This window comes from Elaeis guineensis, chromosome 11 (assembly GCF_000442705.2).
Source record: "Elaeis guineensis isolate ETL-2024a chromosome 11, EG11, whole genome shotgun sequence".
In the NCBI taxonomy this organism is placed as follows: Eukaryota; Viridiplantae; Streptophyta; class Magnoliopsida; order Arecales; family Arecaceae; genus Elaeis; species Elaeis guineensis.
The window spans coordinates 15,251,401-15,266,805 of record NC_026003.2 but is presented as its reverse complement, the minus strand read 5'-3'; the positions used below and the strand labels follow the sequence as shown (position 1 = coordinate 15,266,805).

At 41.0% G+C, this 15,405-nt stretch overlaps 1 protein-coding gene across 1 annotated transcript; it reads left to right on the top strand.

Moving 5' to 3' along the window:
* The first annotated feature begins 816 nt into the window (after positions 1 to 816).
* Positions 817 to 2,950, top strand: LOC105061550 (BURP domain-containing protein 6). Its single transcript, XM_010945638.4, is given in 4 exon segments — positions 817 to 974; positions 1,075 to 1,180; positions 1,942 to 2,348; positions 2,351 to 2,950. Coding segments are annotated over 4 exon segments (897 nt in total). The 5' UTR covers positions 817 to 938; the 3' UTR covers positions 2,699 to 2,950.
* The last annotated feature ends 12,455 nt before the right edge of the window (positions 2,951 to 15,405 follow it).

The window sequence follows — 15,405 nt, the reverse complement described above, 5'->3', positions numbered from 1 at the left end:
GAGCCGACCGACTATAGGTCGGCGGCTGGTTGAGGGACGTTGGGTGGAAACCCGGGGACCCTCCGACGATCAGTCGGGTGTGTTGTGGGAGTCGGATATCGGGCTCCATAGTTCGGCCAATCGAGAGCGAAGAGGATCTGCCCGACCGATGTATACTCGGTCGGTCGGCGACGGCAGTCGTCGGTCGGTCGAGTCGGCCGCTGGTCATGTTGGTCCGATGGTGAGTCGGCGTGAGGGGGACCAGCCGGTGTATCCCAACAGAGGGAATTTGAGCTTGCAATCTCTCGCAAAGTTGGACTCTGATGCCACATTGAGTAACTGATTTATCTCGAAAATTGATGAGGACAGGATAAAAAATATTAACCAAACTTAATAGTAACTTCGTACGTGGTAACCGTGTGTCAGCCTCTCACACACGGTCCACGTCTATCCCCTCATCGCGATTCATAGCCAAATTTCATTTTTGAGGCAATTGAGTTAGAGAAGCCTAACTCGGGATTCATAGCCGAATTTCAGAAATAACGTGGGAGGTCCAACTCCATCATGACTTTTCTGGAAAAAAAAAAAAAAGTAATTTTGTATGCGAGCTACTGTGTTATGCTGCCCCTGCTCGTTCAGGAAATAGACGTGGGGAGCAAGAAGATAATATCCATACTACCAGAAAAAAAAAAAAAAAGAAAAAAAAGAAAAAAAAAAGAAGAAGATAATATCCATGTGTTTATCACTCCACTCCAGACAACCCAAGCCGCCTTGCACCGTGCAGGAGGGCAGCCGGGCAGCAGAATTATTGGATCTGGGGCAGTGTAATGCTTGTGGTTCTTATTCGTTGTGAGCCCCTGGACTCCTCTATAAATCCGTCCCAAAACTGGCATTCCATATGCACCAGCTTCTCTACCTACCTTCTCAGCTTTAGTGTTCAACTCTTGGTTTCCTCATCCATGGCTCGTTTCCTAGTTTTTCTTTCGTTCTCTTTGGTGAGCGAACAGCTTAGGTTTCCTAGCTGTTAATTCCATCCTTGTCTATTTCTTACTTTATCCATGGTGGTCTAATCCAGGGAACAAATTTTCGTTTCAGCTTGCAGTTGAAGCATGTCATGCTGCTTTGCCTGCAGATCTCTACTGGAACTCAGTCTTGCCCAACACTCCCATGCCAAGTGCCATCCACGATATGACACGTCTTGGTCTCGATCTAACTTAAGCCTAAACTGACCGATTAGTTCATATTTATTTTTATAAAACTCAGTAGTTTTATTTGTTATTTGGTAAAAGTATAATATTTTCAAGCTAATTAATTGTGTCATATCACTATCAATCAACAAATTTAAATATGGAGTGTTTCTTAACAATTTTCCTAGAACAGAAATATAAAAGAAGCGCTTGAACAACTAATAAACATTATGACAGTGTCTAACAGTTGAGATTAATTAGAGATGACATATTTAGAGAGAAGGGCAATGGAATATTCTAGCCCTTAAATTAACCGCCATGTATTTGTTTCGAGGAAATAATTAGGCTACAAGCCTAATCCCTGTTGTGTTTTTTCAGAGACGCTCGTACCTGTAATTGGTCGATGTTCTTTTTTCTGCTACCAAAAAAAAAAGTTCTTTGTTCTTTGCTTTACATATGGCCATCGAGCAGAAAAAATTTTGGCTAAATTAGAAGTCTTTTTTGGCTAATAGAAGCTCCCGTGGGGACAGGACCTGCCGGCAATTTCTCAAGCGAACCATTCCAAAAACAACATGAGCTCTGCTGGAAATTAATTGCAAGGCCGGCTCATGCTCTGGAACTATAATCCAACCAAGCCTAACCACGATTACATGTCTCATTAACAATTCCTGCTACCCGTACCCTCTGCTTAATTTTAGTCAAATCATTTGATTGTGGATGACCCATCTTCATGTACTTAACATGAATGACAACAATAATTCCTACGTAATTGTAGGTGTGTTTGGAGATGAGAAGTGGGACAAATCCGACGTTCGTTTAGGATGGCGCAGAGCCGATACTGTGTGGGGCAAAGCCGTTACTGAGGGCCAAATCCAGGATCCCTCCGTAACCAACTTCTTCCTTAAGAAAGACTTGCACCCGGGTGCCAAGATGACGTTGCACTTCATCCGGACCATCACCGGCGCTACCCTTCTTCCACGCCAAGTCGCCGACTCCATCCCCTTCTCCTCCGCGAAGCTCCCGGAGATCCTTTCCCGCCTCTCCATCACGCCTAACTCCATCGAAGCCAAGGCCATGAAGATGACCCTTCAAGACTGCGAGGAGCCGGCGATCGAGGGAGAGACCAAATACTGCGCCACCTCGGTCGAGGCCATGGTGGATTTCAGCACGTCCAGCCTTGGACTCGTGACGTCCAAGCCCTCTCGACGGCGGTCGATAGGGAGGGTACACCGAAACAAGTTTACAGCATATCCAAGGTGCAGAAGCAACCTAGCTCTAAGGTGGTGTTTTGCCACGGTGAGAACTACGCATATGCTGTGTTCTACTGCCACACGTTAAGCGCAGAGACGTACAAGGTGTCGATGGTCGGGAAGGATGGGACCAAGGTGGAGGCAGTGGCTGCATGCCACACCGACACGTCCGGATTCAACCCCGAGCACGTCGCCTTCAAGGTGCTCAACGTCAAGCCCGGGACGGTGCCCATCTGCCACTCCCTACCGCAGAGCGATATTGTTTGGACTCCCAAAAAATAGAGCATCTCATCGTTGGAGATGAAGGTGCGATTGCCCTAGAAAGCTTCTACAGAAGATTTCTTTGGCTAGGCTATCCTATTGTACTGTTTCCTTTGTCATGGCGCCTGTCAGATGTTATGGTGATGTATATGTATTCCTGTTGCATAAGTAAAAGTAGAATTATGTATGTATGATGAGGTGAACTTTTCTTGTGTCTTTTATTGGTGATGTATATGTATTCCTGTTGTATAAATAAAAGCAGAATTTCCCTTATGTTAAGGTGAACTTTTTCTTTTTTTTTTTGTGGCTTTTATTTATGTGATGGTGCTCAAGTCGTTGGCATTTACTCACGATGGCATAGATTTGTGTTGGACGTAAATGAACTCTGCCCAAGTTTTAGAAGCTTTCTAAAACTTGTACATTGACTAAAGCTGATTGTGGTCACAGGTGAAGCCGTCGACCATTGAACTTGTACATGAGCTAAGATTGGGTTGGGCTGTGATTGGTTCGAAATTCTGGCGTACCTATATCCCAGGCACGTCTTCAATAATCAAAACCAACTCTTTGCAGGGAAGTTGAATAACCAAGATAATCCATGAAGAAATATTTTCCTCTACTGCATACACCATGTGGCCATGCATGCCATTAATCACAATCATTTGCTTTTATTATAGTACACAAAGATAAATGTTTGATAAATAGAGCCCACAGAAACGAGCGATTATGATTGGTGGTGTTGGGAGATAATATGTCATCCAAGTTGAAGTCACGAGGGTAGGTTTTTTCTAGTGAAAATTGGAGACCATTCTTCTAGAGTCCGCCCTTCAGGACGGTCATAACGACCGATTGATCTAAATCATAAACTTCAAATATGACCATATTGAAATGTCCGATGTAAGATCGGAGTGATCGCTCCCTCTCTGTTTGATATTGATCAAAGAGTCCGATCCTTTGCACTGTCTTCTACTACTAACGAAGTGGGCGACAAAGGTCCTACTCAACTGATCGAATGAATGGATCGTTCTAGGCTGGAGACTCAAGTATCATTGCCAAACAATATTTTTCAGAGTGGATGGGAAGGCTTGGCATAGAGTAGCATCGGTCACCCCATGGAGGAGCATGACAGTCTTGAAACTCTCTAGATGGTCCACAGGATCAATGGATCCATCGTAATTCTCCAACTACGGCATCTTGAAGTGGTGGGTGAGTGGTTCCGCATAATTCGATCGCTAAATGGTGGATCGGTATTAAATCCATCATCCCACCAGCCAAGTTGCAGAGTGCCTCAATCCACTAGTTCATCTCTTGAAGCCTACGATCAATTTTCACATCTCGAACGGTATAGTTCTCCGAATACGACGAGTGAGATTAGTTTGGGATGGAGTCATATCCAAAGCAAGGACTTGGGGATCGCTACCCCCTCCACTCTAGGCCCCAAGGCCAGCTTTGTCGGGTTTGTCTCCCCCGCTCAGGGCTTTGCGGGGAATTTTGAGGTTGTTCGGATGGTGGCGCAGCCCGCGACATGGGATTATTCTGCCGCATTGCCTGAACTGCAGCAGTCAAGTCCTGCATCTATTGGACCAGCAACTTGAATTGCTCGGCATTGACAGCCATTTCGGATTAGAAGGTGGAGGTGGAACTTTCGAGGGCTGCATCTGAGCCTACTGATTGATAGGATTCTTAGCCGATCGAGAATTGGCGGCCTTGGAATGGTGGAAAGATGCTCCTTTGTGTAGTCTCAAGGTGTCAATCTCTTGCTCCTCAAAAAATTGGTCCGGTCTCTTCCTCTAGCACCAATCTGTTGTGACAGATTTCTAGCTCTGATTTGGGTGGCTGGAGTTGAATGGAGGCTGCAAGCACTGTGAGACCTACAAAATAAGTCCTAATGAGAGTTGACTTCTGCAGAAACCCTCCGACGCTCAAGTCAAGAAGCTGAAACAGAAGAGGAGCATGAGAGATAGTGTGCATGTACCTCCAGGGTCCCTTTAAGACCTCTATTTGTAGATAGAGGTGAGAGTTATTTGGTTGCAAAATTTATGGTCCATCCCGATCGATTCAGATGCGGTATGGCAAGATTTGGGGCCGAGATTTTCATGATGTGATAGTTATGAGAGCCTGATTTGTTTCGGAGCCAACTGGGCTGCTTTAAATTTAAAAAGAAGTGTGGAATTCTCAAGTTAGATCTAGCCTGACTAGTAAGCTTCGGATCAGTAGGTCGCATGGCTAGTGGAGATGAGAGTCATCCCAATGCTTGTGGCCAAGGGTACACAACTAAAGCCAAGATTGGCGGCCAAAGCTTAGGTTGGTGGCTGAAGCTAGGATCGGCAACTAAAGCCAGGATCAGCAAGATTTTTCATTAGGAGGTTCCATCTAGGATGGATAAGTTAGAAAATGAGAATCAATAAGATCCAAAGTTATCTGGATCTTCCATGCTCGAGCGAAAGAAACATTCAAGGAAGAAGAAACCTCGACTGACCCTGCCACCCAGAAGAAGAAAGAAGAAGAGACCATGAAGTCCCCACCAAGGTAAGACTGTGGGGGAGATTAACATCATTCTCGGTCTCCATCCAGACATCGAAAGTTCAAAACCCCGCCTTGAAATCACTGACCGAGGATTTCCTTCGAGAGAGGATGACGTATATCTCCACTAAGGAGATTTACGAACTATACACTGCTGAACATCTCCCGAACTCAGGTGTTAATGGAAATAAGGAATCGGCTCCCAAGGGCAAGAAGGATGTGAACTGACTTGGGTTAGTGCGATCCGAATAAATACTATCTCTACCACCACGACCATGGCAACAATATAGAAGACTGCATCCAACTTTGGGACGAGATTGAAGAACTCATCCGGCATGGACATCTGGATTGGTTCATCAAATGTCGGTAGGAACAACAGAAAGAACAGCGAAGATCACCTCAGCCACCGAAGTAGAAGCCAAGAAAGCCCTCTAGAGATCAACCTGTGGCTAAAATAATAAACACCATAACTGGAGGCATCATGGGGGTGAGATAGAAGAACCTGCCAAACTAACCAAGAGGCAGAGAACTAAGGGACCCATCGTATTTATCGAAGAAGATGCATCAGGAGTTCAGTTCCCGCATAATGACGTGGTTGTTATTTCTCTACATATTGACAACTATAATATATACTGCATATTAGTTGATAATGAAAGTTTGGCTGATATATTATTTTATAATGCTTTCTCCAAAATGGACATATCCCTGGAGCTACGAGGGCCACTCAATTCTCTCCTTGTGGGATTCACTAAAGATGCTATACCTGTCAAAGGAGTCATCATTTAGACAGTGTTTGCTGGTTGAACCCCTCGACAATCCACAGTCCAAATTGATTCTCTTATGATTTGGGCACCATCAGCTTACAATACCATCCTCGGATGATCAGGACTGAATGCATTTCGAGTTGTGGTGTCTACATACTGCTTGAAGGTGAAATTTCCCATAGAGTTTGACGTCGGTGAGATCAGGGGTGACCAGGCTCTGGTGTGGTAGTGCTACGCTCTCGCCTTTTAGAGGACAAAGCCCTCCTATGCATGCACCATCGACGGACAAGACATCCGTGATGAACTGGCCAAAGAGCACGAAAAACCAGTGGGAGGTCTCGAGATGATCCCGTTAAAATGATGAAAGTGAAGAACATGCGGTTCAGATTGGATCCAACTTGGATCAGGTAACCAAAGATCGTCTTCCTTTTTGTAGGAAAATGCTGATGTATTCGTCTGGATGCCAGCTGATATGCCAGGCATCGATCCTATCTTAATGTCCCACCGACTAAACATGAATTTCACCAATCGGCCTATCAAGCAAAAAAAATGAAGCATCGCCTCCGAACGGTAGAGTGCCATAGCTGAAGAAGTGGACAAGCTGCTCAAGATTGACTTCATATGAAAGGCAATTTATCTAGATTGGATCGCTAATATGGTTCTTGTGAAGAAGATAAATGGTGAATGGTGAATTTGCACTAACTTTATAAATCTGAACAAAGCCAGACTGGAGGATAGCTATCTCTTATCTCGAATCAATCAACTAGTAGATGCCACCTTAGGATATGAACTCTTAACCTTCATGGATGCTTTCTCTGATTACAATCAAATCCGGATAGCGCCTGAAGATAAGAAAAAAATAGCTTTGCTACTGATCGAGATCTCTTTTATTACAGGATTATGCCCTTTGGCCTAAAAAATGTAGGTGCAACTTATCGGTACCTTGTAAATAAAATTTTCAAAGATCAGATCGGATAAAACATGGAGGTCTATGTGGATGATATGCTTATCAAAAGTAAGTCCTCACAGGCCCACTTTGATGATCTTAAGGAAGCCTTCACCACTCTTCAGAAGTATAAGATAAAATTGAATCCGACAAAATACGCCTTAGGAGTTGCCTCTAAAAAATTTTTAGGGTTTATGATTTTAGACCGAGGAATAGAAGCAAATCTTGAGAAGATCCAAGTCATACAAGAAATAAATCCATTGAATACTATGAAGTCCAGCGCCTCACAGGCAAGTTGGCAATGCTAAGTCGGTTCGTCTCTAGATCGGCTGAGTGTTGTCTTTTCTTCTAGATCTTTAAGCAGTCAAAGAACTTTCAATGGACCAAAGAGTGCCAACAAGCATTTGAAGAATTGAAGAATTTCTTTAGCTCCACACTGCTTCTTAATAAGTCGGAGCCTAATAAAGAGCTCTATCTATATCTGGCGGTCTCTCCTATTGTAATAAGTGCGGTGTTGGTCAGCGAGTGAGATAAAGTCTACAGATCGTTCTATTACACCAGCACAGCTCTCCAGGATGCCGAGACCAAATGCACCAAATTCGAAAAGCTTATTTTCACCCTCATTGTTTCAACCTGAAAGATTTGACCCTATTTTCAAACACAAAATATTATAGTCATAACTGATCAGCCTCTTAAGATGGTTCTGCATCGGTCGGATACATTGGGTTGATTGGTCAAGTGGGCAATTGAGTTTATAGAGTTCGACATTAAGTTCCAACCTCACCCCTCCATCAAGGCACAGATTCTGTAGGCTTCATCATGGAATGTATCATCCCGGAGGATAGCCAAGATAGTCACAGAGAGTCAGGACTTCCGAAAGTCCATCGAAGACTAAACTTGAGGGGCTTTGGGTCATGCATATGGATGGATCATCAAGTCCTACAGGATCGAGAGCAAGCTTTTTGCTAATCGGATCAGAAGGATTCATCGTCGAATATGACTTACGGTTCGACTTCTCAACCATCAATAATGAAGCTAAGTACGAAGCTCTCATCACTGGATTGAGAATTGCAAGAGAGCTTGGAGTACAAAAACTAAGGATCTACAACAATTCTCAGTTGGTGGTGGGGCAAGTGAAAGAGAATTTTGAGATATGAGAGGAGAATATAAAGAGGTACCTATAGAAGGTGATGGACCTTATCCCAATGCTTACTAATTTTGATATTAAGCAGGTACCAAGATCGAAAAACTTGATGGCTGATTTTTTGTCTAAGTTGGCAACTTCAGCACTAGGAGACTTGCCCAAAGAATCTTTCTTTGAAGTCCTGAAGGAGCGTAGCACAAAGAAACTAGTCCCAATCTGGTAGATTAACGCTGAACCATGCTGAATGGATCTGTACATCCAATTCTGAAGAGATGGGATACTTCCTTTAGACTCAAAGGAGGCTCGAAAAATCAAGCATCAAGCACCTCACTATATTCTTTATGAAAGAAAACTGCATAGAAGATCCTTCTCCCTTCCGCTTCTCAAATATCTGCGCCTGTCCAAAGCTGATTACGTCCTATGGGAGGTGCATGAAGGAATATGTGAAAACCATCTAGATGGTAAGTCGCTGACTTATAAGATACTTTGGCTGGGATATTACTAGCCTACAATGTAGTGGGATGCAGCTGACTTCACTAAACACTATGACTTATGCCAGCGGAACGCCAATATCCAACATCAACCAGCTATTTTGTTTGTCCCAATTAGCACCACTTAGCCATTTGCAAAGTGGGGTATAGACATCCTGGGCCCATTCCCTCAGGCATTGGATCAGAGAAAGTTTCTACTTGTTGCCATTGATTACTTTTCAAAATATGTGAAAGTGAAACCTCTTACCAGTATCACCATAGCTAAAGTAAAAGATTTTATTGGGAAATTCATTATTTGTCACTACGGTCTCCTAAGGATGTTGATTATAGACAATGGCCATTAGTTCTCTGACTCCGAATTTGCCAAATTCTGTCAAAACCTCGATATCTCCCATCATCTTACATTGGTGGGACATCCGCAGGCCAATGGAGAAGCTGAGGTAACTAACCATATCCTTTTACAGGAATTGAAGGACAAGTTAGATTGCGCCAAAGGGTTGTGGGTGGACGAACTATATAATGTGCTTTGGACCTACTGAACCACCAAGAGGATACCCATAGGAGAGACTCCTTTTGATCTCTCATTTGGAACAAAAACAGTCATCCTTATGGAGATTGGACTCCCATCCTTATGCGTCGAAAACTACAACAATCAGAATAACACGAAGCAACTCTGGGCCAAACTAAATATACTCAAAGAGGTTCAAGAGAAGTCATGCATGAGAATGGCGGCCTACCAACATAAAGTGGCACAATACTATAACTCTTACATCCAAGGCAAGGAATTCAAGATCGGTAACCTAGTCCTACGTTGTGCCGAAGTATCACAATCTACAAAGCATGAGAAATTGTCTCCAAAATGGGAAGGTCTCTATCAGGTGAATGAAGTCATCAAATCCAAACTTATCATTTAAAGCAACTGGATGGAATGCCCCTACCTCGGCCATGGAACTCAAAAAATCTCTGGATGTATTATTAATGATATATTAATCATTTCTCAATAAAATGATTCTCTTTCAGAACATCATGATTCTTCTATCAATTTTCGATCGAAGATCTCGACAGTTGAGAAGAAAGGGCTAACCGATAAGAACCCTCAAAAGCCCCTTATTCTTTAACGAATAGAGCCGATGAAAATCTCGACTGATCGAGAAGCAAAGGCTAATCTGAAAGGACTTTCAAAAGGTTAACCTATAAGGACCCCCAATACTCACCGATCCAACCTATGTGGACCGAAGATCTCAATGACCAAGAAGCAAAAGCTAACCTACAAGGACCCTTGAAGGCCCCTCATTTACAAGCGGATAAAGCTAATAAAAAATCTTAGTTGTATAGAAGCAAAAGCTAACCTAAAAGAACCTTTAGAGGGCTAACCTATAAGGACCGTCAAAACCCACCAAACTACACAAATTAGATGCGTCGAATAACCTAAAAGCGGAAGCTAGCCTGAAAAAAAATACCTTTGGAGGGATGACTCATTAGGATCATCATATGAAGAATGAAGGCTAACCTATAAGGACCTTCCTTTGGAGCTAGCCGATCCAAACAGTACGAACTGAGGATTCCAACAACTAAGAGATGAGAGTTAACCTATGAGAACCCTTTGAAACCTCTTATTCCTAAAAAAGTTAGACTTGGAGCTTCGGCGATCTGAAAGGTAAAACGCCCTTGATAAATTTCAATGTGAAGTCAAGAAATATAGAGTTCAAGCCACACAAGAAAACAAGCCAAAGAAGAGAAAAGAAACATAGGTGAAATAAGATACTTCAACCTAAATATTACATTACTAAATTTATCTAATTACAGGGATCAAGTCGCTAAGAACAGGTGACTACAAAAAAAAAGGATCAAAGTGTTGGAATTCGGTATGGTGCTGATGTATTATATTTCAAAATATTTTTTGAATAAGAATATAGTGGAATAATAAATCAAAATTTTCTTTGATCTAAGCATGCATACATGTAATCAAAGCACCTAAAAATCTTGTGCATATGTTGAAAATAAACATGCTGATTTTAATCTGAAAATAAAATCATGTGATCAGATCACATATATGTTTCACTTTTTCTTTCTTCAACCTTGGATCTAGAAGAAGAATAGATTCAACTTTAGCCGCGCAAACACCCACCTCTATTGGTATCCATGCGGGAACAAGATGGATTGATCCTCTTGATTATTTTACATGTAATTGATCAACTCTTGATCACCTTTGATCCTTTAGATCAACTCCTTAATCAGCTTTTTTCTTTCCTTGGATCTTTCTTAATGTAGATCAGCCACCAACTAAAGAGAGGAAAAATGAGAGGATGCCCAACCCTTTGGGCATTGGAGAAAGAGTGGGAGAGAGGGGAGGTGTGGAGAGGTGGTTGTGGGCTGATTGCTTGGGGGCTTGATTGCTCCTAAAGGTCAAGGGGTGACCCTCTCCTATAAGCTTTTGATTTGAGTCCTAACCAAACTTTAAATCTTTATTTAAAGAGGATTCCTAATCTCATTAAGACTCTTTTTTTTAATACCTTAAGATCTATTAATTAATCCTTATCTCATAAGGAAAGGAGAGGGGCACCAACTATTGGTGCCCACATCATGTCCTCACACCATAAAGAAATGGGGCACACACCAACTATTGGTGCCCACATCATGTCCTCACGCCATAAAGAGATGGGGTTGCACCCCATCCATGCTATCCCATAGCCCCACGCCCCAATCAGATTTAAAGGGGCATGGTTCCTCTAATTACACCCCATATAATGCATCCAATTTGATCAAATCAGATGGCATAATAAAGGCTTAATCTAAAGCATGTTAGCGCCCAACAATTGAGCTCCATAAACCTAATTTTAAATCCAATTTGAATTAGGTTTAATGTATGTAACATAACTTAATTTAATCCTTATCAAATAAGGAATCCAAATTTAAAGAGGAATTGACTTTAACCATATACTAGCAAGGCTTTCTTAAACCCAATAAGATTTTTCTAAATCCTAATCCAATTAAGACTTCTCAAGTCTAATTGATCAATCCAAATTAGTTTCTTTATTTGTGTGATTCCATAGGTTCAATTCTATTGGTAGTGAGATATACCATGATCACTATCATGATATCATTGAAACTCTTGTCAATGAATCAGAATGATTCCACTCTAACTCAACAAGGATCGTCGATTCAGGATAATCCTAAGGAGCTCTCATAATCCATCAGTGATACCTATCAGTATGTAGTGGCAATCCAGTAGAACTAAATATCGAACCTCAAGGTATAGGTTTCGTATGATTCAGTCCTGTTATCATGAGTTCTGACTAGATGACAGGTCATAGATAAATCATCAAACCTCATCATCAATCATATGATAGATTTGATTAGCTCAAGTCCAATTACGATTCTCATAAAAACTCTTTTTCATCAATTACACTGCTGTGGCCACAGACTTATGGACTTAGCCTCTCAAATCTCATAGGATTACTCCTTTCTATTAAGATCGATAGATTTCATCTATATACGTACTCTACTCCTACAGTAGATCAACTATCGCCAATATCTACTATAAAAACTCAAAGAGTCTATGTTTATGTATCAATCAAACTCTAGTAGCCTTACTATAAGCAATCGTGCTATCGCAGGTCAAAGGACCATTCAAATAATTATAGCATCGAGATGATTACTGACGATCAAATAAAAATCTACGTGATCTCTCATATGGTCACACTCCGTACTAGTTGTTCTCTAACAACTATCCATACTTGTCGCTCAGTATCTCTAAATTATAGATCAGAGACTCATCTATCCCGAAGGAAGCAATCTGTACATCGATTTATCTGAATCGATCATCATCCTTATGATGATACTATAATCAAAAATAATTTTAAGAATTAATTATATATGTCTCTAATTCTTAATACCTTAAGAATATGTATCGTAAGTATTAATTCCATGGACTTTCAAAGACACATCACACTTGAATGAAAATAAACTTATTCTTTTATTGATCAAATCAATATTTTTAAGTATAAAATTATATTCTAGAGTTAATGTGTCAGTCATATTGATTTCTAGGATATACATCCAACAATCTTTCACTTGGACTAAAGCCAATTGGCCACTAATCTAAGTCCCATCTTCTCAAGGTGAATTTTTATCTTTGGCTGGTTCAATTACTTTATTAACGGGTCTGCCATGTTGTCCGTGGAGTCTACTCTTCGTACCTCGATATATTTTTTTTTGAGATTGTCACATATGATGTAGAACCGCTACTCGATGTGCTTGAATTTTTTATGAGACCTCGACTCTTTAGCAAGTGCTATAGTTTCGTTGTTGTCACAATATAGTGGTATGACATTAGATGTCATAACCCCAAGCTTAGCATTAAATTTCTTGAACCAAAAGCTTTTCTTTGCAGCATTCGAAGTAGCAACATATTCTGCTTCTGTAGTCGAATCCGCTATGATAGGTTGCTTGAAACTTTTTCACTGACTGCACCACCATTGCATACGAATGCATACTCTAGTATAAACTTTCTATCATCAGAATTAGATATGAAGTCTAAATCAGTGTAACCCTCAACTCGCAAATCTGAACCTCCTCCAAAGATCAAGAACAAATCCTTAGTTCTTCTCAATTACTTAAGGATGTTCTTCACAGCTATCCAATGCTCTTCATTTGGATTCGATTGATACCTGCTCATGACACTCACAGCAAGGACAATATCAGATTGAGTATACGGCATGGCATATATGAGGCTCCCTATGGTCGAGGTATAAGAAATCCTACTCATGTACTGAATTTTCTTAGATGTAGTCGGACACATCATTTTGGAAAGATGAATACCATGTCTAAGAGGTAGAGTCCTCTTTTAGAGTTTTCTATAGTGAACCTCTTCTGTACTTTCTCTATGTATGCTTTTGTGATAGGTCTAGCATCCTTTTAGATCTATCCCTATAGATCTTTATTCTGAGAATATAGGATACTTTTCCTAGGTCATTCATGGAGAATTTCTTGGACAACTATCTTTTGACCGAGGTCAGCATAGAAATATCATTCTCAATAAGGAGAAATCATCAATGTATAATACAAGAAATGTTATTGCACTCCTACTGATCCTTTTGTATACACAAGATTCTTTCTCATTTTTTATAAAATCAAATGATTTGATTGTATCATCAAAATGAAGATACTAACTTCGAGAAGCTTGTTTTAGTCCATATATAGATCTTTGCAGCTTACAGATTCAGTGATCACTATCACCTGATGTGAAACTTAAAGACTGCTCCATAAAGATATCTTTCTTAAAATATCCATTTAAGAAAGTAGTTTTCATATCCATCTATCAAATTTTATAATCATAGTAAGCTGCAGTAACAAGCAGAGTGCAGATGAATTTCAGCATGGCTACGACGAGAAGATTTTTTGATAGTCAATGCCTTCGCACTGACTATAATCTTTTGTCACGAGCCTAATTTTATAGGTCTCTACCTTATCATCTACATATTTTTTTTTATAAATTCATTTACATCCAATGGATACTATACCCTTGGATAGATCCACTAGGATCCATACTTGGTTCGAGTGCATCGAGTCAATTTCTGACTTCATTATATCTAATCATTTTTTGAAATCGATGTCAGACATTGTCTTATCAAAGATATTCAGATAATCTTCATGATTCTTATCTCCTATAAGGAATATTTCTTCTACATCCTCCATAAGCATATCTATGTATCTTTCAGAGAGATAGAAGATCCTACTAGATTTATGAAATGGTGGAAGAACATCAACTACTGGCTCATGAATAATGAGCTCCTAAAGATCTATAGTTCGTTGCTCTTCAAAGATCTTCTCTTCGAGCTCAATTAACCTCCCACTATCTCCTCCCTCGACAAACTAATTTTCTAAAAATTTGGCATGATGACTCATAATCATATTGTGATCTTATGGAAGATAAAAGTAGTATTCTATGATTTCTTTCGGATATCCTATAAAATGGCTATAACATATCTATCCTTTAATTTGTCAGCCATCGATTTTCTGATATAGACTGGACATCCCCAAATCATTAGATAATCTAGACTCGATTTCTTATCATGTCATATCTCATATGATATGGTAGGAATAGATTTTGATAGAATCCTATTCAATAGGTATATTACAGTCAATAAGGCATGTCTTCAAAGATATAAAGATAAATCAGTGAAGCTCATCATAGATCTGACCATATCTAATAGGGTCTTGTTGGGTATAAAATACCCCCCCAGCCGAAGTTTGGGTCGGGAGTGACCCTCCCGAGACTGTGCCGGCGTCCGACCTTGGGCGACATATTTTCGAACCTCTCCGGTGGTTGAGTTTCCACAACATTCCCAAGTTCTGCTAACGGATAAACTCCCACAGCTTCTTCCGCAAGTATCGATCGGGTTCCCCCGACGGACGAACCCCTGCCGCATCTCCTGGACTTCTCCAACGATGAGCTTCTTCAGTCGTCTATCAGGCTACTCCAAATGCTCTCGGGATTCTACTGTCGACCGACCTCCTATAAGGGTCAATCGTTCTCCGAATCTATTTCAGATTTTTTTCCAACAGGATTCGATCGACTCCAATCCGAATTTCTTCTAGAACTTCGTCAGTTCGTAAGTGGCCAAACTTTTCCAACAGCAGATCTCCACGACGAACTTTTCGGCTTCGACCCTCATCAGGGAGTGCCTTAAGCTTTCGACTTCTTCTTTCAATTCTCTCTCCCTCATTAGCATCTCCATATACCTCCGATGAAATCGTTGGCTTTCATTCTCTGCCTCTCAGAGCCTCTTTCTCAGGACCTCGGATTCCGCCTCCGTATCCTTGACCGCCTGCTGCTCGTATACCAGCTGGATCTTCAACTG